General features: G+C 41.4%; 1 protein-coding gene across 2 annotated transcripts in view; it reads right to left on the bottom strand.

Annotated features, from left to right (window-relative positions):
* The window catches only part of sptbn1 (spectrin, beta, non-erythrocytic 1), a 161,508-nt gene that overhangs the window by 50,129 nt on the left and 86,379 nt on the right, over positions 1–25,000 (bottom strand). For both annotated transcript variants that reach the window (XM_061967787.1, XM_061967778.2), the window contains 14 exons: positions 19,820–19,971; positions 13,633–13,806; positions 11,075–11,166; positions 10,808–11,004; positions 6,612–6,724; positions 6,357–6,544; positions 6,166–6,283; positions 3,777–3,935; positions 3,619–3,714; positions 3,337–3,543; positions 3,109–3,262; positions 2,895–3,046; positions 2,609–2,827; positions 1,244–1,324 (listed from right to left, as the gene is read on the bottom strand). In XM_061967787.1, coding sequence (XP_061823771.1) covers positions 1,244–1,324; positions 2,609–2,827; positions 2,895–3,046; positions 3,109–3,262; positions 3,337–3,543; positions 3,619–3,714; positions 3,777–3,935; positions 6,166–6,283; positions 6,357–6,544; positions 6,612–6,724; positions 10,808–11,004; positions 11,075–11,166; positions 13,633–13,806; positions 19,820–19,971 — 2,102 coding nt within the window. The remainder of the gene's footprint in view (positions 1–1,243; positions 1,325–2,608; positions 2,828–2,894; positions 3,047–3,108; positions 3,263–3,336; positions 3,544–3,618; positions 3,715–3,776; positions 3,936–6,165; positions 6,284–6,356; positions 6,545–6,611; positions 6,725–10,807; positions 11,005–11,074; positions 11,167–13,632; positions 13,807–19,819; positions 19,972–25,000) is intronic.

Raw genomic sequence — 25,000 nt, 5'->3', positions numbered from 1 at the left:
ATGTATATATGTGTGTGTGCATATATATATATATATATATATATATATATATATTATATATATATATATATATATTATATATATATATTATATATATATATATACATACACACACACACACATGTATACATATTTATAATTTATTTAAAATAAATACAATAAATTATATATGTGTGTGTACATATATAAGTGTACATATATACACCCACACATATATGCATATTTATATTATTTATTACATTTTAGTGTTTTTCGGATATATATTCTGCACTTCTTTTAAGCTATATTTTACTACTGTATTTTATTAATCCATATGTTACGATGTAAATGTGCACTATCTTTTTTTAAATTGTTTCTTATCTCTGTACAGCACTTTGGCCAATTGGGCTTGTTTTTAAATATTTCTATTGAAATGAATAGACGGAACTGAACGGAACTTTTCCGCTACAGAGGGGCCCGCTCAAATATTAACACCGAGTTAAGTCACCTCACTCTTGATTTGAAGCATGTTGGATAACTGGATCCAACACACTTGCAGTTTAACAGGATAAACCTCGAAAATAAAAAAACGAAAACCCAATAATAAATACCAATCAAATGTACAGCAAAAGAAGGGACTCATAAAAACTGTTGAAAAATAAATGTACATACAATTACACTGTGCTAAAATGAAAACATTCTAGCTACATTTGTATATTTTTATTTTTTAACCATTATTAACTGTGTTTTTATATAGGAAGTTTTGTACTTATTTGGCCATGTTTTTTGCACTATTTTTATGCATTTAACTGTGTTTTGTACATAGAATGTTCTGTGCTTATTCTGATTATTATTTTTTTATATTTTACCTTTCTGTTTTGGAAATGTGCTATATAAATATATATCTTTTGACCTTAAACTAAAATTAGTTTTTTTTTTTTTAAATAAACTGCTAATACATTTAAACTGCATATGAAAATACATCTTCCCCACTTTAATCATATTTTTTTGCGCTTAAAAAAACTTTTGGCTTTAGCTCCAAACTTCTGTTTTATATTATCATTACTGCCACATGTGGTGGAAAAGTGCATTACAACTGAATATCGCTGCGGCCCGTACGGACCACAACTGAGAAACAGATATTTTTGACGGCCCTCTAGGGGGCGCTCGCGTCCCAAAATGGTCACCAGCCCTATGGTTAAGAAACACAATTTTTTATAAAGTGACAAGACTGCCTCGTTAGGGACCCCAACAAGCAACTTACTTGGAACTGGTGCTGGTTGCACGCCTCCTGCAGGCGAGCTTTGCGTACAGCAGAGAGCCGCTCCAGAGACGCCCACTGGTCCTGTGACACCACACCAGAACATACAAATGTGCTGAGGAGTTCAATATATGTCAGCTCTATGGTACAGATGACAAACTATTTCATTACTATTTGTATTGTTGTTTCAATGTTGAAAAAACATTACTCTACACCCAAAAAATCATCACTTTGTTTTGTGCGAATGCTTTACAGCTGGGGTGTCCAAACAACTGCCCGCCAGCATCTTTAAATTGGCTTGTCGCAAGGAAATAAATGTTAAATACAGGCAGCCTCCAAATGCTACATATGTGCTGCCATCTAGTGGACAAAGTGAGTAAATCAGATCAATGACCCTTGAAAGTACTGTATTGTAATAGCGCAGCATTTACTTATGACACAATCCAAACAACCTTCCCTAGTCATGGTGCAAAAAAAAAAAAAAAAAAAAAAAAAAAAAAAATTCATAATCAGACATAACCTACTCACTGAACATTGTGGATATTATGAACAACATCCAAACACCATAAAAAAATTATAAATTACACCTATTTAAATATCATGCAATGCATGATGGGAAAAATGCAAAACACTCCCTACACACTTATCCATGTTTGGCGCATTTTAGCTGCATATTTGTACTTGCTAGCTGTCCATAGCGTTTCTACTTGTATAAATGTTTCATTCATCACTCCAAGCAGTTTTACAATATAACTAAAACAATTCTTACACACTAAAGTGTCCCATGTGTGATGTCTGTAGGAGTGTTTTCATTCATATTTCTACTTGCTAGCTGTCCATAGCGTTTCTACTCGTATAAATTCTTCATTCGTCACTCCAAGCAACATTTGTAAGTTTTACAATATAACTAAAACAATTCTTACTCACTAAAATGTCCCATGTGTGATGTCCGTAGGAGTGTTTTCATGCATATTTGTATTTGCTAGCTGTCCATAGCGTTTCTACTCGTATAAGTTCTTAATTCATCACTGCAAGCAACGTTTGTAAGTTTTACAATATAACTAAAACAATTCTTACACACTAAAGTGTCCCATGTGTGATGTCTGTAAGAGTGTTTTCATGCATATTTGTACTTGCTAGCCGTCCATAGCGGTTCTACTCGTATAAATTCTTCATTCATCACTCCAAGCAACGTTTGATTTGGTCTGTTTTTAGCACTTTTGACACAAATAAACATCCAACATATACTTGGTCCTTGAAGTAAACCATGAAATGTTTTGATCTGAGGAGGATATTAAAGCGTAAAGATCTGCTATCGGCGGTATGGACATTTCAGCCTTGACGTGTGGCGTTTGAAAGAGGAACTACCTGGATGTCCAGGATGCGTTCCTGGATCTTGTCGGCTCCAAAGTGCTTGTTGGCCACCAGCTCCTGGCCCTGCTTGATGGTCTGCTGCAGGTGGGCGGCCCGCCCCGTCGTCTCGTCCTCCAGGGCTTTGTGCTGACTCAGCAGCCGCACGGCGCCCGTCAGGTCCTTGCCGTAGTCCTCCGAGGACAGGATCTGCTCCTTCTCCCTGATCCAGCCCTCCTGCGGAGCAGAGCGGGGGCCGTCACTCGCCGCGTGACGGGTAGGAGGCGGAGAAGGAGGGACAAACCTCTTCGGCCATTTCCCAGAAGAACTTCCAGAGGCGGCGCGACTCCTCCAGGCGGGCTCGGCGCTCGGCCGCCAGCTGGCTGAGCTCCTGGTAGCAGAACTCCAGGTGGGCCACGCGGTCCCTGATGATCTGAGGGTCGCAGGGTTTGTAACCTGAGGAGGAGCGAGGAGCAGGAGTGAGCACCCTCAAACGGGAAAACGGGGCGGCGCCTCACCTTCTGTGTCGCCGGCGAACTTCTGGGCGTTGGCGTTGACGTTCTTGACCCGGTCGGCCTGGACGCCGATGTCGGCCTCCACCAGGGCGTGCTTCTGGAGCAGGTCCTCCACGCCCAGCAGGTGCTTGCCGTAGTCCTGCGAGAGCAGCAGCATCTGCAGGAGCGACAGGCGAAAGGTCAGGGGACACGCAGGGGGCGGGGCGTGGAAGAACAAGGAGCCCCGCCCACCTTCATCTCGTCCATCCAGTCCATGATGTAGAGCATCTCCTGGAAGACCCTCTGCAGACCCAAGTTCTGCTCCAGCCTCAGCCGGCGGGCCTTTAGCAGCTCCAGCAGGTACTCCCACAGGCGGATCACGTTGTCCTTCCTGGCCGTGATGCGCTTGATGTCGTGGTAATTCTCCGCCTCCAGCTCCTTGGCCACGGAAACCACCGCCTGCAAGGAGAACCCCGGAGCGGAGGTTGGACTTTGAGCGATGGGACCGGGCGAAGAGCGGCGGTAAATCCTCACCTGGACGCGCTCCTCGTAGGCGGCGATGTCCGTCTCGATGGCCTCGTGCTTCTTGGTGGCCGCTTCCACCGCCTGGAGGTCGAAGCCAAAGTTGTCCTGGGGGAGGAGCACAAACATGTCAGTTGGGAGCTCCGCCTACCTAACGAAGACGGCCTTACCTGGGAGACCAGGCGCTGGTTCTCGCTCAGCCACGTCTCCCTCATGGCGGCCTTGCGGTCGAAGCGTCGAGCGAGCTGCTCCAGTTTCTCCTGGCGGATCAGCTCCGTCCTCAGCGCCAGCTCCCGCTCGTGCTCCGCCTTCTCCAGACGCTCCCACGCCTGCATAGGTGTTCATTTTCACTCTCACTCACATTTTAGTCAAACACGGGTCCTCCTTGACTAGAACGCCTGACGTATCGGAAGCGATACACAACTTTTTCAGCCCTCTAATTCAGGGCCGTCCAAACTTTTGGCCCTGAGGGCCACATTGGGCTAAAAAACTTACTAAAGTGTCCCATGTGTGTTGTCTGCAGGAGTGTTTTCACTAGAGATGTCCGATAATGGCTTTTTTGCCGATATCCGATATTGTCCAACTCTTAATTACCGATTCCGATATCAACCGATACCGATATATAAAGTCGTGGAATTTTACACATTATTATGCCTAATTTTGTTGTGATGCCCCACTGGATGCATTAAACAATGTAAAAAGGTTTTCCAAAATAAATCAACTCAAGTTATGGTAAAAAAATGCCAACATGGCACTGCCATATTTATTATTGAAGTCACAAAGTGCTTTTTTTTTTTTTGACATGCCTCAAAACAGCAGCTTGGAATTTGGGACATGCTCTCCTGAGAGAGCATGAGGAGGTTGAGGTGGGGGGGTAGCGGGGGGTGTATATTGTAGCGTCCCGGAAGAGTTAGTGCTGCAAGGGGTTCTGGGTATTTGTTATGTTGTGTTACGGTGCGGATGTTCTCCCGAAATGTGTTTGTCATTCTTGTTTGGTGTGGGTTCACAGTGTGGCGCATATTTGTAACAGTGTTAAAGTTGTTTATACGGCCACCCTTAGTGTGACCTGTATGGCTGTTGACCAAGTATGCGTGCATTCACTTATGTGTGTGTAAAAGCCGCATATGTTTTGTGACTGGGTCGGCACGCAAAGGCAGTGCCTTTAAGGTTTATTGGCGCTCTGTACTTCTCCCTACGTCTGTGTACACAGCGGTGTTTTAAAAAGTCATACATTGTACTTTTTGAAACTGATAATTTCCAATATTAGATTTTAAAGCATTTATCGGCCGATAATATCAGGCTGCCGATATTATCGGACATCTCTAGTTTTCATGCATATTTGTACTAGCTCGCCGTCCATAGCGTTTCTACTCGTATAAATTCTTCATTCATCACCCCAAACAATGTTTGTAAGTTTTACAATATAACTAAAACAATTCTTACTCACTAAAGCGTCCCATGTGTGATGTCTGTCATCATGCATTATGTACGTGCTATCGTAATGTAATCAAGCTAGCGTCGTTAGCCTTAGATAATTATGCTAACACATTTACGAGTGTCTGTGTTAGTATTAATCGCCACACCTAGTGTGTGTGTGACAATCATTGGTACTTTAACTTTAACTTTTAATAACTTACAATGGCATTCTTTTTTTTTATTGTTTCAGTTTCAAAAATTCCTCAGTAAATTCACCAAAACGTCACCATGACTTCTGTTTTGTTTGATCTGCCGTTTTACTGCCTTGTTACAAATGCCGTTTGGAAACAATTAAGGTATGTAAAATAAACATTTATTAAATATTTCTGTGTAAATAACTCATTTCACAACGTACCGTAAATTCCAGACTATAAGCCGGTAATTTTTACCTACACTTTGAATCCTGCGGTTTATAAGACAGAGCGGCTAATTTATGGATGAAAATTATTTTATAAAAAAACAAAAATACTTAAGCGATGGGTGCTATTATTTTTTTCAACCTAAGTGTTGTTCAGTCTTCTAGCCGTCCATAGCGTTTCTACTCGTATACATTCTCCATTCATCACTCCAAACAACGTTTGTAAGTTTTTACAAAATAACTAAAACAATTCTTACTTACTAAAGCGCTTTTGGAGTGTTTAATGCATATTTGTACCTGCTATCGTAATGTAATCAAGCTAGCGTCGTTAGCATTAGCTACGATGCTAACACGTTTACGAGTGTCCGTGTTAGTATTATTAACTTACAATGGCATTCTTTTTGTATCGCTTCAGTTTCACAAATTCCTCAGTAAATCCACCAAAACGTCACCGTGGAGCTATTGAGTCTGTTTAGCTGATTGGAGAGCTAGTTTGCGCAGCTAATGGGTCCATGACCATTAATTCTGTTTTGTTTGATCAGCCGTTTTACTGCCATGTTACAGACACAATTAAGGTATGTAAATAAACATTTACTAAATATTTCTGTGTAAATAACTAATTTTGCAACATATATATCTGTGGCTAATATACGGAAATTATTTTTTTCTTCTAAAATGTGGTGGGTGTGCTCTACAGTCTATGACATCAGAGTGGGCGTGGCTACCTTGTTAATGTCGGAGATGAGTTTGCCTTCTCGAGGGGTGTACACCTTCTGGTTGTTGGCCCTCATCTTGCTCTGAATGGTGAATAGAAGAACCTCCAGGTTGCCCTTCTCTGTGAACCTACACACACACACCCGTGTTAGTGTGTGTGTGTGTGTGTGTGTGTGTGAGTTTCTTGAAGGCCACTACAGACTTTGGCGGCTTCTCCACGGTCCTGTAGGTGTTGAAGGCCTGCAGCTGCTGCTGGACGCCCACCAGCGAGTTGGCAAACTTCCTGTTGTTGAGGATGATGATGGTCTGCTCGATCCACTCCAGCAGGTCCGAGGCCAGAGACTCGTACTTATTGATCATCTTCTCCGTCTCGATGGCGTTGTCCAGAACCTGCGGCGCACACCCGTTGTCAAAGGAGGTCGCTCTTTTCATCCCTCCGCTTCCTCCGTTCCCCTACCTTCCCGATTCGCTTGCCCTCCACCTTGAGGGCCTTCATCTTGGAGAAGTAGTGGTAGTAGGTGACCACGTAGGTGATGATGGACTTCTCGTCGGGGTGGTCCACGCTGATGTCTGCGCAAAGATGGAGGAGGAGACAAAAGTGTGAGGATGGGAGAAGGAGCACAGGGGTCCACCCATTATCAACGCCCATATTTGGCATTTTGACGTATGGCGGTATCCACCTCTCTTTATCAGTATCGGCTTTTTCTTTTTGACAACTACAACAGAAGGACATCAGCAGATACAATATCTACACGTTTGATTAAAAAAAAAAGTGTAATTAGTCAAGTAGATCAATAATAACCACACTTTGTCAAATCACCTGATGGTTTTTGTTGCTAAATTAATCACATTAGCCTGAGCCTGATTTAATAGGATCCAAATACCACGCAGTAAACAGCGTGTACAAAGTATAAAATAGTGTGCACTATTAGTATGTAAAAAGTATAAAATAGAGTGTACTATTAGTGTGTACAAAATATAAAACAGTGTGTATTATTAGTGTGTACTATTAGTATGTACAAAGTATAAAAGTGTGTACTATTAGTGTGTACAAGGTATAAACCAGTGTGTACAAAGTATGAAATAGTGTGTACTATTAGTGTGTACTATTAGTATGTACAAAGTATGAAAGTGTGTACTGTTAGTGTGTACAAGGTATAAACCAGTGTGTACAAAATAGTGGGTACTATTAGTGTGTACAGAGTATAAAATAGTGTGTACTATTAGTGTGTACAAAGTATAAAATAGTGTGCGCTATTAGTGTGTAAAAAGTATAAAATAGTGTGCACTATTAGTGTGCACAAGGTATAAACCAGTGTGTACTATTAGTGTATAATATTAGTGTGTACAGAGTATAAAATAGTGTATACTATTAATGTGTAAAAAGTATAAAATAGTGTGCACTATTAGTGTGTACAAAGTATGAAATAGTGTGTACTATTAGTGTGTACAATCTACAAAATAGTGTGTACTATTAGTGTACAAAGTATAAAATAGTGTGTACTATTAGTGTGTACAAGGTATAAAATAGTGTGTACTATTAGTGTGAACAGAGTATAAAATAGTGTGTACTATTAGTGACTACAAGTATAAAATAGTGTGTACTATTAGTGTGTACAAAGTATAAAATAGTGTGTACAATTAGTGTGTGCAATCTCTAAAATAGTGTGTACTACTAGTGTGTACAAACTACAAAATAGTGTGTCCTATTAGAGTGTACAATCTCTAAAATAGTGTGTACTATTAGTGTGCAATCTATAAAATAGTGTGTACAATAAGTGTGTACAAAAAATTAAATAGTGTGTACAATTAGTGTGTGAAAGCTATAAAATAGTGTGTACTATTAGTGTGTACAAAATATAAAATAGTGTGTACTATTAGTGTGTACAAAGTATGAAATAGTGTGTACTATTAGTGAGTACAATCTATAAAATAGTCTGTACTATTAGTGTGTACAAAGTATAAAAGTGTGTACTATTAGTGTGTACAATCTATAAAATAGTGTGTACTATTAGTGTGTACAGAGTATAAAATAGTGTGTACTATTGTGTACAAAGTATAAAATAGTGTGTACTATTAGTATGTACAAAATATAAAATAGTGTGTACTATTAGTGTGTACAAAGTATGAAATAGTGTGTACTATTAGTATGTACAAAGTATGAAATAGTGTGTACTATTAGTGTGTGCAATCTATAAAATAGTATGTCCTATTAGTGTTTACAAGGTATAAAATAGTGTGTACTATTAGTGTCTACTATTAGTGTGTACAGAGTATAAAATAGTGTGTACTATTAGTGACTACAAAGTATAAAATGGTGTGTACTATTAGTGTGTACATAGTATAACATAATGTGTACGATTAGTGTGTACAATCTCTAAAATAGCGTGTACTACTAGTGTGTACAAAGTACAAAATAGTGTGTACTATTAGAGTGTACAACCTCTAAAATAGTGTGTACTATTAGAGTGTACACTATCTAAAATAGTGTACGGTATACTATTAGTGTGTGCAATCTATAAAATCGTGTGTACAAAATATTAAATAGTGTGTACAATTAGTGTGTGCAATCTATAAAATAGTGTGTACTATTAGTGTGTGCAATCTATAAAACAGTGTGCACAATTAGTGTGTACAATCTATAAAATATAGTGTACCGTATTTTCCGCACTATAAGCCGCACCTAAAAACCACAAATTTTCTCAAAAGCTAACAGTGCGCCTTATAACCCGGTGCGCTTTATTACGATTCATTTTCATAAAGTTTCGATCTCGCAACTTCGGTAAACAGCCGCCATCTTTTTTCCCGGTAGAACAGGAAGCGCTTCTTCTTCTACGCAAGCAACCGCCAAGGTAAGCACCCGCCCCCATAGAACAGGAAGCGCTTCTTCTTCTACTGTAAGCTACCGCCCGCCCCCGGAAGAAGAAGAAAAAACGCGCGGATATCACCGTACGTTTCATTTCCTGTTTACATCTGTAAAGACCACAAAATGGCTCCTACTAAGCGAAAAGGATCCGGTTCATAAAAAGACGCAATCTCTCCATCCGCACACGGATTACTACCGTATTTCACAGCAACTGATATTCCTGTGAACCGCACTGTGGAACGGGAGCACGTACGGTGAATATTCGCACCACAGGGAATGAGAAGTCATCCTTCACTGTGGTTCTAGCTTGCCATGCTAACTTCCACCCATGGTGATATTCAAAAGGAAGACCTTGCCAAAAGAGACCTTTCCAGCCGGCGTCATCATAAAAGCTAACTCGAAGGGATGGATGGATGAAGAAAAGATGAGCGAGTGGTTAAGGGAAGTTTACGCGAAGAGGCCGGGTGGCTTTTTTCACACAGCTCCGAAGGCGAACACACCTTCACTAAGACGGGCAGACAGCGCCGGACGACATACGCCAACATTTGCCAGTGGATCGTAAATGCCTGGGCAGATATTTCGGTCACAACTGTGGTCCGAGCTTTCCGGAAGGCAGGATTCACAGAACAACAGCGACACTGACTCCCGATGACTTCGACGAGACGGAACCGGCCATTTTGGATCCCACGCTTGCGCAACTTTTCAATTCGGACACCGAAGACGAAGAATTCGAAGGATTTACGAATGAAGAATAACTTCAGAAGGTGAGCGCTATGTTTATTTTGTGTGTTGTGACATTAACGTTCGAGCAACATTATGTTACTATTGCTCTACACCATTTTGAATTTTACTATGTTTGTGATTGCACATTTGCGTACATTTTGGGACAGAGTTGTTAGAACGCTGGTTTTCAATATATTATTAAAGTTTGACTGAACTATCTGACTGTTTTTTTGACATTCACTTTAGCGCAGCGTTTTTTTGACATTCACTTTAGCGCAGCGTAGGCGCGGCTTATAGTCCGGGGCGGCTTATTGGTGGACAAAATTATGAAATATGTAATTCATAGAAGGTGCGGCTAATAATCCGGTGCGCCTTATAGTGCGGAAAATACGGTACTTTTAGTGTGTACAAAGTATAAAATAGTGTGTACAAAGTATAAAATAGTGTGTACTGTTAGTGTGTACAATCTATAAAATAGTGTGTACTATTAGTGTGTGCAATCTATAAAACAGTGTGCACAATTAGTGTGTACAATCTATAAAATATAGTGTACTTTTAGTGCTTTCATTCAGCCCCTTAAGTCCTCTAGCAGCTATAACATTATAAAAGGATGTTGCTGAATATTTGTGAGTGTTGACACACACACATATGACGGAGGATTGTGGTGTGTGTGTGTGTGTGATTCTGCAGCCTTTGCCCATCCTTCTCACACCTGCTAAATAAAACACTAAATAGTGATGAGTGTTGATAAATCACACTGCGTGTGCTAAATAATGATTTTTTTGCATCTTCCCCTCCCTTGTTCTGCTCACTTAACAGATGTGATCCACCTTGCACATGTTAAGTAGATGCTGTCAAGTTTGCACGTGTTTTTGTACACGCAAACCTTGAGTAAATCAAGACCTAAGTCACTACTGGTTGCACCTTTCCTCAGAAATAAAGTCAACAACAACAAGGTCTTGTCCAGATGTTTACTGACGTGCACTATTCATGTTGATATCACTTATCGGCCTCCTCCACCACTAATAATCGGTATCGGTATCGGCCGTGAACAAACATCTCACCCTCGGCGTCGAGCAGCTTGGTGAGGCCCAGGTGTTGCTCGGCCAGGTTGAAGGCGTTCTGCAGGTTGTGGTGAGCGTTGGACTTCTTCAGCTTGTCAAAGTCGATCAGGTCCGGCCTGTGTTTGTGGATGATGGCGTTGAAGGCCATGCCGTCCCTCCAGCTGGTGGAGAAGTTGTGGATGTTGACGTTTGGGTATCTGGGGAGGAAGGCAAGATGGTCAGATGCGGAAGGTGGCCATGTGGTCCACGTGGTGGTCTGGGACTCACCCTGCGGTCTTCATCTGACACCACAGCAGCAGAGCATCCTTGGCAGACTTCTTCTCCTTGTTGTCCTCCGTCTCCACGCTGATGTCCTGGATCTGAGAGACACACACGCATGCACACACACACACACACACACACACACACACACACACACACACACACACACACACACACACACACACACACACACACACACACACACACACACACACACACACACACACACACACACACACACATCAGGACGCCGCCTTGTGTCTACATGACAAACTGCAGAAACCAGGGATCGACTGATTATCCCATATTTGTCATTTTGACTTACAGTATATTGGTATCAGCCTCTTTATCGGTATCGGCCTTTTTTTTTAACAAGTATATGAGAAGTACATAAGCAGATACAATATCTACACATATGATGCCAGTGTTTCAACATTATTGGAGTAGATAGTAATTACCACCAGCCAGAGAAAATGTACCTTTTTTTTTCTTCACCGCACGAGTCACTTGTATTACTTCATACACCTCTCAAACTCCATCAGCTTGGATGGGAAGTGTTGGATGTCTCTGTACATTGCTGCGTTCATCTTTCCCTCTATCCTGACTAGTCTCCCTTTTCCTGCCGTGGTCTGAGAGTCTTTCAGGTGCATTTTGGCACATTTTTGACTAAGAAATGGCTTCCGTCTGAAACCACTATACAGGCCTGATTGGTGGATTGTCCTTCTGGAATGTTTCTCCTCTCTCCACAGAAGAATGCACAGAGTAACCATCTGGTTCTTGGTCTTCTCCCTGACTAGAGTCCTTCTCCCCCCGATCACCCAGCTCCAGGAAGAGTCCTGGTGGTTCCAAACTTCCTCCGTTTACGGTTGACGGAGGCCACTGTGCTCATTGGGACCTTCAAGGCAGCAGAGGTTTTCCGGACCCTTCCCCAGATTTGTGTCTGGAGACAACCCTGTCCTGCAGGTCTACAGGCTATGCCTTGGACTTCATTCTTGGTTTGTGCTGTGCCACGCACTGTCAATTGTGTGCCTTTCCAAATCATGTCTACCAACTGAATTTACCACCGGTGGACTCCAATGAAGCTGCGGGAACATCTCAAGGATGATCAGTGTAAACAGTATGCCCCTGAGCTCACTTTGGAGCTTAGGATCGGATAAGATAGGTCTTTATTGTCATTGCAACAAGTACAACGAAACTATGTTTTCAGCACAAACCCGTTCAAGATTAGACAAACAAACAGTGTGCAGGGTTACAGAACAGGAACGCTGATGGGTCGCCACGAGGCGCCCCGTAAAATGTGGGAAAAAGGTAAAACGCTGGGGAAGAAGATGAGTAAAAAAATACAATCTAGACTGGGCTCCTAAGAGGGCCTAGTCTGGAGTGGGAAAAAACCTCCATGCCATGCACACATAAACATGTTACATTTAATCACGACAACTCGCAACAGAGCCGTCCATCACCTCAAAGGGGAATCAAGCGGTGGTGAAGGCGTGGGGTGGGGGAGGGTGTTTGTATATGCCCATTATCTTGGGTGTGTTGATGTAGTGCTCATGTTCATAGGCCTGGGGCCGTTCTGCATGCAAGCAAAAGTTCGACTGCAGGTGTCGTTGAGGAGGGAGGGAGGTCAAAAGCGTCCATCATTGAGGTGTTCTCGGTGATGTTTTCAGAACAGCCTGCTCCTGTTGTTGGAGCGTCAAGGCCATTCGAGGGAGTCAAATCGTAGATTAGGATTTTAGTTTTTCCGCGAGCAGACATTACAATGGCTTGTCTGTTCTATTCGTCCATGCTGGCCCTCATATCCAATTTTTCCCTTACCAGCTTTTCCATGATGTGATCCATCTTGCGATTCAGTACAGAAATCGCCCCAGTCTGTGATGCCAAACCTTCCATTGCAAAGAACAGCCTTTGGACCCCTTGAGTGGCTGCCATTGTCTTACGAATTTGACGATACACCGGAGCAATGCCCAGCCCAATCAGCAGGTGCCCCGCGATCACGGTTCCAAATAGGTAGATGTCTTCCACGTCCTCGATGGAAAGGACTGAGAGGCACATGATTCTCCATTTATCACAGGAATCTCTCACTTATCCCGCAGCAATGGTTCCATCAGGGCAGCCAGGCTCCCCAGAACCTCTTTTTCTCGTCGAAAAGATTTTGTCAATTGAGTCGAGAGTCCAGCTGATCATTTCCATGTCTGATGTTTATACTTGGAAGACAGCGCAAAGAAAGAGGCTTCAAAAAAGTGTAGACAAGACAAAAACAAAGAGAGCAAGCAGGGAGAAGAAGGGAGCGGAAAAAAATGCGACCGCCCTCACACAAGACAGAAAAAAACAAAACTTTGGAGCTTCATGGCAAAGGCTGTCAATACTTATGTACATGTGCTTTCTAAAAAAAAAAAAAAAACTTCACGTTGTCATTATGGGGTATTGTGTGTCGAATTTTGAGGACAAAATGAATGTATTGCACTTTGTAAGAAGGCTGTAGAATAAGATGTGGGAAAAGTGTGACTACTTTGCTGACACAGCAAGTAGGACATCACCTTCAACCCCGACAGGTGTGCTCCTACCTGGAAGCGGAGGATGATGGTCCAGATGAGGCCCAGGGTGAGGCGGTGGTTTCCGTCCACAATGTCGTGGGAGCCCATGTTCTCCAGGTGCACCTTCTGCTCCTTCAGGAACTGCAGAGCCTTGTCCACATTCTCCAGACAGTGGATCCTCATGCGGCCTTTGGTGGGTTTGGGCTGCAACGGCAAGGGTGGGACCGCACACACACACACACACGCGTACACACACACACGCGTTAGACCACAGGTGTCAAAGTCAAGACTTGCGAGCCAACATGACGGCTTCCTTGCTGAATAATGAGTTATTGCCATGTTGGATGCGCGAAGGTGTTTCATGCTTTTATTTCTATTTTTTTTATCTATGTTTCTGTTTTATCTAATGTTTATCTAGCGTGTGTCATGATTTCATTTCTATTTTGATTTTTTATTATATATTCTAACTTTCTATTTTTATTTTTTTTAATACTTTGTAGCACTTTGAGATTTTAACAAATGTAAAGTGCGTTATAAATTCATTATTATTATTATTATTAAGGTGTGACGCTGACGTTGCCATAGCAACAGCGAGGGCTGGAACAGCGGAATGAAAATGAACGGTTCTTGTCAACGTGTCGCCCCGCCCTCCCCGGCCCCCCTGCCGGGAGCTGACACTTTGCTGAAAAGGCAGGAAGTACAAGAAAGGAAGAAGGCGGAGGCGGCAAAAAAAGGAAAATGAAAGAAGTTTGACTGGTAATTTTTAGAAGCGTCGCTGGTCCGATTGTGTCGTGACGGTTGCCGTGGTGACGGCACAGCCTCCCCATCCATGCTTCTATTCATGCTTCCAGTCGAGCGCTGTGCTCTCTGCAGTGTCTAAAGAAGACGCCCCCCAAACTTTTGCACATCCAAAAAATCAACGCATGCGGCGTTGATTTTGGTATTTTTCATTTTCACAACCAACACAATATATAGATTTTTTTTTTTAACCTTTAGGGTTCCCCTCAAGTTTGGTACCGGGGACCCAGAAGTTTCTCAGTCATAAAAATAAATAAAAATTAGTCATATGCCTAAATCATTTTCAGGTTTACATGTCGACAAAGTTTTTTGTTTTTTATTGCCTTAACTCTAAAGGCTTAGTGGCCACGTGCGTGGACAGTAGAGATGCGCGGTTTGCGGACACAACCACGGAGTCCGCGGATAATCCGCGGGTCGGGCGGGTGACATGACGAAAAAAATAGATTTTAAATAGATGCGGGCGGGTTGCGATTGAACCAATTCGGAAATATATATACATAGTTAAATGTTGTTACCCACATACGAAAAACGTATAGATTTTATCGGTCCTTTAGGTGGAGCTGATGGTGCATCACCGAAAAAGAAAAGGATTGACTTCACAGAATGGGAGGAGGATACACCTGTGCTTGTTGATGAAGTAGAGGATTATTCCTCGACAAACTTCCATCTCGACGGATCAGCAAAGGAAAATCTACTTTCCTTTTGGGGGAAACAAGGACAATCATTCCTACGACTACAACACCTTGCCAAGAGAATCCTATGCGTCCCAGCAACAGTGGCGCAAGTGAGCGCTCCTTCAGCGCAGCAGGGCGCATTTTAGAGGCCAGGCGCTCTCGCCTGAATCCTGGCACCGCAGATGCCATTTTATTCCTGCATAATGCTAACAAAAAAAAAAGTAAGTAGACATACGGTTGGATATGTTAAACGAATTAGTCTACGTTACCTAGGCTATACCAAATAAGCCCATGTCTAACCTATATTGAGTTCGGTCAGCTGAATAATTTTGATGGTTACGTGTTGTTTGGGCGCACTACAATGCAAAGGAATTAAGGCAATTGCGTTGTTTATTGTGGTTTTTTCTATTCGAGATATACTACTGTGTGTTAATTATTTGGCCTCGATTTCAAGTGAAGCGCATCTCCGATTGGCGACAATGTAAGGCTATTTAGCCTGCCTTGTTTGTCGCGACCGTCTATTTTCATTATAATTCAAGTTTGATGATAAAGTGCAGTCTGATGGGTTTGATTTCCCCCCTTCAGCTTTTTACCTTGGCCAATAAGTTGCAGGTAATTTATTATTATTATTTATTTAATTTATTTTTGTTTAAATAGGGATGACATACATATGTTATTGTATAATTTAAGTTTGTGCACGTGATTGACAGCCTAAGGCTTATGAGGCACATTTTTTATTTTATTTTTTATTTCAACTTAAAAACGTATGAGCCTATGCCTACAACATAGGCTATGTGTTCATCTTTATTTTCCTGCCTGTCGTTGACAATGGAGATTGTCTGATATTTTGTCATGGCTGCAGATCAATCAATAAAGGTTCATCTTTGTCGCAAAATTGTTGACTGCTTCACTGTGCACCCCGCCCTCGTCCCTATTTGAGCATTATAACGTTAACAAGTTAATATTCATTGAAATAAATTCAGACATTTTTTTTTACCTAACGAAAATATAGGCCCAGTCTTTCTAAAACATTTTTTTAACTTCTTAAAAGCATCGTTCTGCTTGCTGGAACTGCGCACACAAAGTGTGAGGAACGCACTCCTGATCTGAGGGCATTGGCAACAATAGTCAACACTTTCTTAATGGAAATGACAATAATACTATAATAATGATAAATAATATTATCACGCATTGAATGTCTCTGCTCCATTGGATCAGTCTCCTTTCTTTAACAGGCAAAAGCTTTCTAACCTCACTAATGCCTTGCATCGTCTATATTAGATATATAACAACTGGCGGATGGCGGACGGGTGTGGTTTTGATAAAATGTTGGTTGGGTGGATGGCGGATGGATGACGACTTTTGTGATGCGGTTGCAGATGAAATAATTGCCTATCCGCGCATCTCTAGTGGACAGCACCTTTTAGCTTTTTTTTCCAAAATTGTGTACACTACTGAATTGGGGTCTTATGGCCACTTATGTGGACACTTATACTGCCATCTGGTGGTGTTAGAAGAGTATAACATACAAGGGAATTTGGAAAAAAAAAGTGTAAAAATAAGAATTAGCATGTCACTAAACATGAAGTACACGTTTGTGTACTTATGGACGAAGTACATCATATCAAAAGATGATTCTTCGTTTGTATTCTAATTAGGGTCCAATAAGCCCAAATAGCAAAGAGAAATAAAAAAAGCATGTAAACAAACAGCTTGGGCCTTAAGAGGTTAACCTGTATTATAAAGCAAAAACACAAAATCTGCAATATTTTCCATAAAAAAAATGTTCAAAGTAGGGCTGGGCGATATGGTCTTTTATTAATATCTGGATATTTTTAGGCCATGTCATGATACTTGATATATATCTCGATATTTTGCCTTAGCCTTTAATGAACTCTTGATGCATATAAATTGAATCTCCAACGGCGACAGAAATGGCAGAAAGTTTCAAGAAACCTGCAAGTAAATAATATTGTGATAATACAGGATGACAACGCTCCAAGATGTAAATGGAAACTAGCTCGAGTGATAGAGACTTTGGAAAGCCCAGACGGCAAAGTTTGAAAGGTGAAGTTGAAGACCAGTGAAACCACTTTTGACAAAGGGAAACCACTGACGAGACTGATATACCTAGAAAGACCTATTCACAAAGTCGTGACCCTACTTGAGACTGACTTACACAGTAAAACAGACTCTGACCAGGACACTTCTTAGAAAATCACATTGAGAGACAATGAGTGATTTTGGTGGGAGTGTAAGTGTCGTTGAAACTTACAATCACAGCAGTATGATGATTCTATGTGTCTATATTAAAACATTCTTGGTCATACTGCATTAAAATATGCTTATTTTAAACTTTCATGCAGAGAGGGAAATCCCAACTAAGTCAATTTAGCAAAAGTGTATTTATTAAACAGCTATTAAGCAGTGGCACAAACATTCATGTCATTTCCAAAACAGAAAGTGCAAGATTGTCAGAGACATTTTAAAACAAGCTTTGAGTGAGTGCACTTTTGTGCATGATGTCATTAAGATGACATATCAAAACAACACTAAATTAAAGTGCACTTTTTGTACAGAACGCCACTACAATAGTTTAAAACTAATAAAGTGCACTTTTGTGCATGATGTCACACAATATATTTCAAAAACTGTCAAATAAAAATGAGCTGCATAATAGGAAACCAAATAGTGTATGTCCTTCGCTATGTGGTAGGTTCCTGCGGACGTTATCTCCTTCTGTTGTTGACTATTTGTTTCATATGGTGTTGATGTGGAAATAGTTGCTTCGACATTTTGTGGGTGTGGCACCGACCGGAGATGTTGACATGCGGAGTTTCAAGCACTCTTCATTCTCTAGCGGGTGACTTTTCAAATGATGCTACAAATTAGCATTGCAGCTACTTTTTGTAGCAACGCTTTTGCCGCATACTTGACATATTACGGTTGTCTGTTCGACATCTTCCCGCTTGAAGCCAAACCACCGCCAGACGATGGACCCCCTGCTGTTTTTCTTCTGAATTAATTCTTCCTTCATTTGTTACCAGATTCGCACCTTCTCTCTCCGCTTGCACCACCTGCCACAGCTAACCTTACCCATGCCGCTAGCTCTCTATGCTCGACGAGAGCGTATGACGTTGCACGCGCGACAGTATGTGACGTATGTAAGAAGGTGCGCTTGTTTTATATTTCTGTGAGAAGGAGCGAGAGCTTATGTAGTGTAATGCCCGCACCTAAAAGCAACTGCGTGTGAACGTATACTCGAATACTCACGGTATAGTCATTCTCTATACATCGCACAGAGACAAACCCGCGATATATCGAGTATATTCGATATATCGTCCAGCCCTAGTTCAAAGTGTAATATTTGATGTAAAGTAATTGGGAACAGGTGGGTGCCATGATTGGGTTTAAAAGCAGCTTCCATGAAATGCTCAGTCATTCACAAACGAGGATGGGGCGAGTGTCACCACTTTGTCAACAAATGCGTGAGCAAATAGTCGAAAAGTTTAGGAACAACATTTCTCAACCAGCTACTGCAAGGAATTTAGGGATTTCATCATCTACGGTCCGTAATATCATCAAAAGATTCAGAGAATCTGGAGAAATCACTGCACGTAAGCAGCTAAGCCCGTGACCTTCGATCCCTCAGGCAGTACTGCATCAAAAAGCGACATCAGTGTGTAAAGGATATCACCACATGGGCTCAGGAACACTTCGGAAAACCACTGTCAGTAACTACTGTTCGTGGCTACATCTGTAAGTGCAAGTTAAAACTCTACAATGCAACGCAAAAGCCATTTATCAACAACACCCAGAAAAGCCGCTGGCTTCGCTGGGCCCGAGCTCATCTAAGATGAACTGATACAAAGTGGAAAAGTGTTCTGTGGTCTGACGAGTCCACATTTCAAGTTGTTTTTGGAAACTGTGGACGTCGCATCCTCCAGAACAAAGAGGAAAATAACCATCCGGATTGTTTTAGGCGCAAAGTTGAAAAGCCAGCATCTGTGATGGTATGGGGGTGTATTAGTGCCCAAGGCATGGGTAAATTACACATCTGTGAAGGCACCATTATTGCTGAAAGGTACATACAGGTTTTGGAGCAACATATGTGGCCATCCAAGCAACGTCTTTTTCGTGGACGCCCCTGCTTATTTCAGCAAGACAATGCCAAGTCCCATTCTGCACATGTTACAACAGTGTGCCTTCGTAGTAAAAGAGTGCGGGTACTAGACTGGCCTGCCTGTAGTCCAGACCTGTCTCCAATTGAAAAAATGTGGCTCATTATGAAGCCTAAAATACCACAACGGAGACCCCCGGACTGTTGAACAACTTAAGCTGTACATCAAGCAAGAATGGGAAAGAATTCCACCTGAAAAACTTCAAAAACTGGTCTCCTCAGTTCCCAAACGTTTACTGAGTGTTGTTAAAAGGAAAGGCCATGTAACACAGTGGTAAAAATGCTTTTTTGCAATGTGTTGCTGCCATTAAATTCAAAGTTAATGATTATTTGTACGGTCAAAACACAATAAGTACACAGTGTACACAGTTTACTATTGAAGTGCACTGACACGTATGCACTTAAAATGCTGAATTTCCCCCAGGATCAATAAAGTACTTTCTATTCTATTCTATTCTAAAAGACTAAGCGTAAGTTCAAATAGACACCGGTTATTTCAACTTTGGAAGATGCTACAAGCTAACGGTGTTGTTCCTTTTCAAAATAAAAGCCTGTGTTGACCCACCAGTCTCTCCCCTGACAGGACCTCCAGCAGCTTGATGAGGCTGCGGCCGTCCCTCAGGTCCACGTAGAGGTCGGTGATCCGACAGGAGACTCTGGAGAGGTGGGAGTTGACCCATTTGGTGAAAGTCTTCTTCTGCACGGCCTCACGCTCGTCTGCAACACAACAACAACAACAACAACCATAAGGGGACTGTAGCTGATGCCTTTCATTGCACTGACTTATTGGGACTTTGTCTTTGTTTCCTCCGCCAGCAAACTCATTGTTCTGTGAGGGAGGGGCTTCCTGTGTCAGAAACTTAGGCAAATATCCGTGCAAACGTACACGCACGCACACACACTCACGCAAAGACACACACACACACTGCACTTAACACCTGCATTGTGCAACACAGCTTGCCTGATCAATAATGGCCATTTTAATCTGTAAGTACGTATGTGGAGTCCCCCAAGGCAGTATATTGGGGCATTTACTGTTCCTAGTATACATAAACGACTTGTCATCGGCATACGACTGTGAATTGTTTTTGTTTGCGGATGACTCGGCCCTACTGGTATCAGACAAGGACAAGTCACAGGTGGAGAAAATCCTCAGTGCTGAACTCTGTAGAACAGGGGTGCTCATTACGTCGATAGCGAGCTACCGGTCGATCGTGGAGGGTGTGTCAGTCGATCACCAGCCAGCCATTAAAAAAACAGTCCTAAAAATGAGCGATCATAAATCTTCACTATGACGTCACTTTCGTCACTTGATTGACATTCACGGCACCCGGGGGTCTTCTGAGATGACACTGGCTGCTGCCAGCTCATTAATATTACCGACAAGAAGGCGAGAAACACTTTATTTCAACAGACTCTGGCGCCGTACCTGTCGTCAAAACTCCAAAGACCGACTGCACAGTTGCACAATAAAAGCTCTGCTTCATCCTGCCTGCGCTACCAAAATAAGAGTCTCAGAAAGCTGGCGTGCACAAGCTAGCAAGCTACGGAGTTTGGAGACAATGTATTTCTTGTAACGTGTATACAAAGGAGTACGGAAGCTGGATAAATAAGATGCCAAAAACCAACCACTTTCATGTGGTATTGGACAGAAAGGAGGACTTTTTTTCTCCACCATTCGAAAATGCGGACGTTATCAGCACTACTGTCTGATTCCTATCAATGCAAGTCATCAGAATCAGGTAATACACCAACTTATATTCTTGTCTTCATGAAAGAAAGGAATCTGTATGTGTTAAACATGCTTGTATTATCTTTAAACACCTTTAACTTATTAACAATATTAATTATATGTGTTAAACATGCTTGTATTATCTTTAAATATCTTTAACTTATTACCAATATTAACTATAAGTGTTAAACATGCTTGTATTATCTTTAAACACCTTTAACTTGTTAACAATATTAACTATATGTGTTAAACATGCTTGTATTATCTTTAAACACCTTTAACTTGTTAACAATATTAACTATATGTGTTAAACATTCTTGTATTATCATTAAACACCTTTAATTTATTAACAATATTAACTATATGTGTTAAACATGCTTGCATTATCATTAAACATCTTTAACTTGTTAACAATATTAACTATATGTGTTAAACATGCTTGCATTATCTTTAAACACCTTTAACTTATTAACAATATTAACTATATGTGTTAAACTTGCTTGCATTATCATTAAACACCTTTAACTTGTTAACAATATTAACTATATGTATTCAACATACTTGTATTTTCATTAAACACCTTTAATTTTTTAACAATATTAACTATATGTGTTAAACATGCTTGTATTATCATTAAACACCTTTAACTTGTTAACAAAAACATATATTTCATAAATAAGTAAATATAAATGATATATATGAATGAGGTAGATCCCCACGACTTGATCAATTGAAAAGTAGCTCGCCTGCAGAAAAAGTTTGAGCACCCCTGCTGTAGAACATGCACCTGGCTCGCTGACAAGCTATCCATACACTTGGGTAAAACAGAATCCATCCTGTTTGGGTCCCACATCAACCTTAAGAAAGTCAGTGACTTCACTATAAAAGTGAGTGACATTGTTATCACCAGGAAAGATGAGGTCACCTACCTAGGTTCCATTCTAGAGGCTAATCTTTCCTGTGATAAAATGGCAACCAAGGTAATCAAAAAGGTCAACCAACGAACAAGATTTCGCTATAGAATCTCCGCTCTGGTCAACAAAAGCACCATGAGGATTCTAGCGGGCACTGTCGTTCAACCCTCCTGGTACCCTAGCACCTCCAAAACCCTCAAATCTAAACTCCAAACATCCCAGAACAAGCTAGTCAGATTACTTCTAGACCTCCACCCCAGATCACACCTCACTCCTACCCACTTCTCCAAAGTGGTCTGGCTCAGGGTGGAGGACAGAGTAAAACAACTTGCACTGAGCCTGGTCTATAAAATCCGCTACACCTCCCTGATACCGAAGTACATGTCAAACGACTTCCTTAACGTAAATGACCGCCATAACCACAACACCAGGGGGAGCTCCACTAACCACGTTAAACCCAGATTCCGATCTAACAAAGGTCTTAACTCATTCTCTTTCTATGCCACATCAATGTGGAATGCGCTCCCAACAGGTATAAAAGAAAGGGCATCTCTATCCTACTTCAAAACCGCAATAAAAGTACACCTCCAGGCAACTTCAACCCTAAACAAACACCCTCCCCGGATTGTTTATAATCAAATGTAAACAATCAAATGTAGATACTTTTCTTATGCCTTCTGATCTCTCTCTCTCTCTCAATGTCCACTACTTGCTGTACATATCCTACCAAGTCAGACCTACACTGTTCCAATATCCATTTCTCTGTTCTCAATTGTTGATGACTGATAATAACAACCAAACCTAACCCCCCACACCCCTCCACACCCCGAATTGTAAATAATGTAAATAATTAAATGTATACACCCTGAAGATTATCTTGTGTGATGACTGTATTATGATGATAGTATATCTGATAGTATATATCTGTATCGTGAATCAATTTAAGTGGACCCCGACTTAAACAAGTTGAAAAACTTATTGAGGAGTTACCATTTAGTGGTCAATTGTACGGAATATGTACTTCACTGTGCAACCTACTAATACAAGTCTCAATCAATCAATCAAAAGTATATAATATGCTGTGAATAAATGTGTCCTTCCATTGAGTGCTCTCAACTGGAAGTAGAAATGCTGTTCCGTCTTCAAGCTGTCAACAGCGTTTCTACTCATTCATCACTTCCTAGACTGACCATACGTCCTCTTTCCCCCGGACATGTCCTCTTTTGCGGGGCTGTCCGGGCGGAGTTTCTTAAATGCCTCAAATGTCCGGCATTTTGAGTTAGGGTTGCGTGTATTTTCAATGTACGTTCAGGGTTAAGAAGGGGTTAAAAACAAAACAAATTGTGCACACCAGCAGCATTGGTGAGGGAGGGGCAGAGACAGAGAGAGCGAGAGAGTTATGATAAACGCGCATGCGTCGCCAGGCTCTGCTTTTTATCCATAGATTTATCAGATTTAATTTGTTATCTATAGCAGGGGTACATGACATGACGATCAACAATGTCCCCACAAAGAAGGATAGCAGCAACTTAAATAGTCTTGCTTGCTAACACAAAGCAGGTGCGGGGAATAGCGCTCAAAGGAAGACATGAAAGTGGTACAGGAAAACGTCAACAAAACAGGAAGGGCCACCAAAATAACAGCGCAAGACAAAAACTAAAGCACTACACAGGAAAACACCAACAAACTCAAATTAAGGCACGACGACCTGGTGGAGTTTCATTTTTTAACGTTTTCTGCTGGTGGTGTGCCTCCGGAATTTTTAATGAAAAAACGTGCCTTGCCTCAAAAAAGGTTGAAAAACACTGCTTTAGTGGGTGCGGCTTATAGTCCGGTGCGACTAATATATGTAAAAAAAATACTTATCCCTTTCTAGAATTTACTGGGTGTGGCTTATAGTCCGGAGCGGCTGATATATGGAAAAATAGGTTTTTTCCTAGAATTTAGTGGGTGCGGCTTATAGTCCGGTGCGGTTAATATACAGAGGAATATTTTCCCCCCTAACCTTTAGTAGGTGCGGCTTATAGTCCGGTGCGGTTAATATATAGAGAACTATTTTTCCTCCCTAAACTTTAGTGGATGTGGTTTATAGTCCGGTGCGGTTAATATATAGAGAACTATTTTTCCTCCCTAAACTTTAGTGGATGTGGTTTATAGTCCGGTGCGGTTAATATATAGAGAACTATATTCCCCCCCAAACTTTAGTGGGTGTGGCTTATAGTCTGGTGCAACTAACATAGGTAAAAAATACTTATCCCTTTCTAGAATTTACTGGATGTGGTTTATAGTCCGGTGTGGTTAATATATAGACAACTATTTCCCCCCCCAAATTTTAGTGGGTGCGGCTCATAGTCCGGTGCGACTAATATAGGTAAAAAATACTTATCCCTTTCTAGAATTTACTGGATGTGGCTTATAGTCCGGTGCGGTTAATATATAGAGAACTATTCTCCCCCCCTAAACTTTAGTGGGTGCGGCTTATAGTCTGGTGCGAATAATATATGGGAAAAATACTTATCCCTTTCTAGAATTTACTGGGTGTGGCTTATAGTCCGGAGCGGCTGATATGTGGAAAAATATTTTTTCCTCCGAGAATTTAGTGTGTGCGGCATATAGTCCAGTGCGGTTAATATATAGAGAACTATTTCCCCCCTAAACTTTAGTGGATGCCGCTTATAGTCCGGTGCGACTAATATATGTAAAAAATACTTATCCCTTTCTAGAATTTACTGGGTGCGGCTTATAGTCCGGTGCGGCTAATAAAGGGAAAAATACTTATCTCTCTAGAATTTAGTGGATGTGGCTTATAGTCAGGTGCGGTTAATATATAGAGAACTATTCCCCCCCTCCCCCCTAAACTTTAGTGGGTGCCGCTTATAGTCCGGTGCAGCTAATACAGTTAAAAAATACTTACCCCCTAGAATTTACTGGGTGTGGCTTATAGTCCAGTGCGGTTAATATATAGAGAACTATACCCCCTAAACTTTAGTGGGTGCGGCTTATAGTCCGGTGCGACTAATATAACTAAAAAATACGTATCCCTTTCTAGAATTGACTGGATGTGGCTTATAGTCCGGTGCGGTTAATATGAGAGACAATG

This window comes from Nerophis lumbriciformis, linkage group LG02 (assembly GCF_033978685.3).
Source record: "Nerophis lumbriciformis linkage group LG02, RoL_Nlum_v2.1, whole genome shotgun sequence".
Classification (NCBI taxonomy): domain Eukaryota; kingdom Metazoa; phylum Chordata; class Actinopteri; order Syngnathiformes; family Syngnathidae; genus Nerophis; species Nerophis lumbriciformis.
Note: the sequence above shows the minus strand (reverse complement) of the source record. Positions and strands in the feature narration are given on the sequence as shown.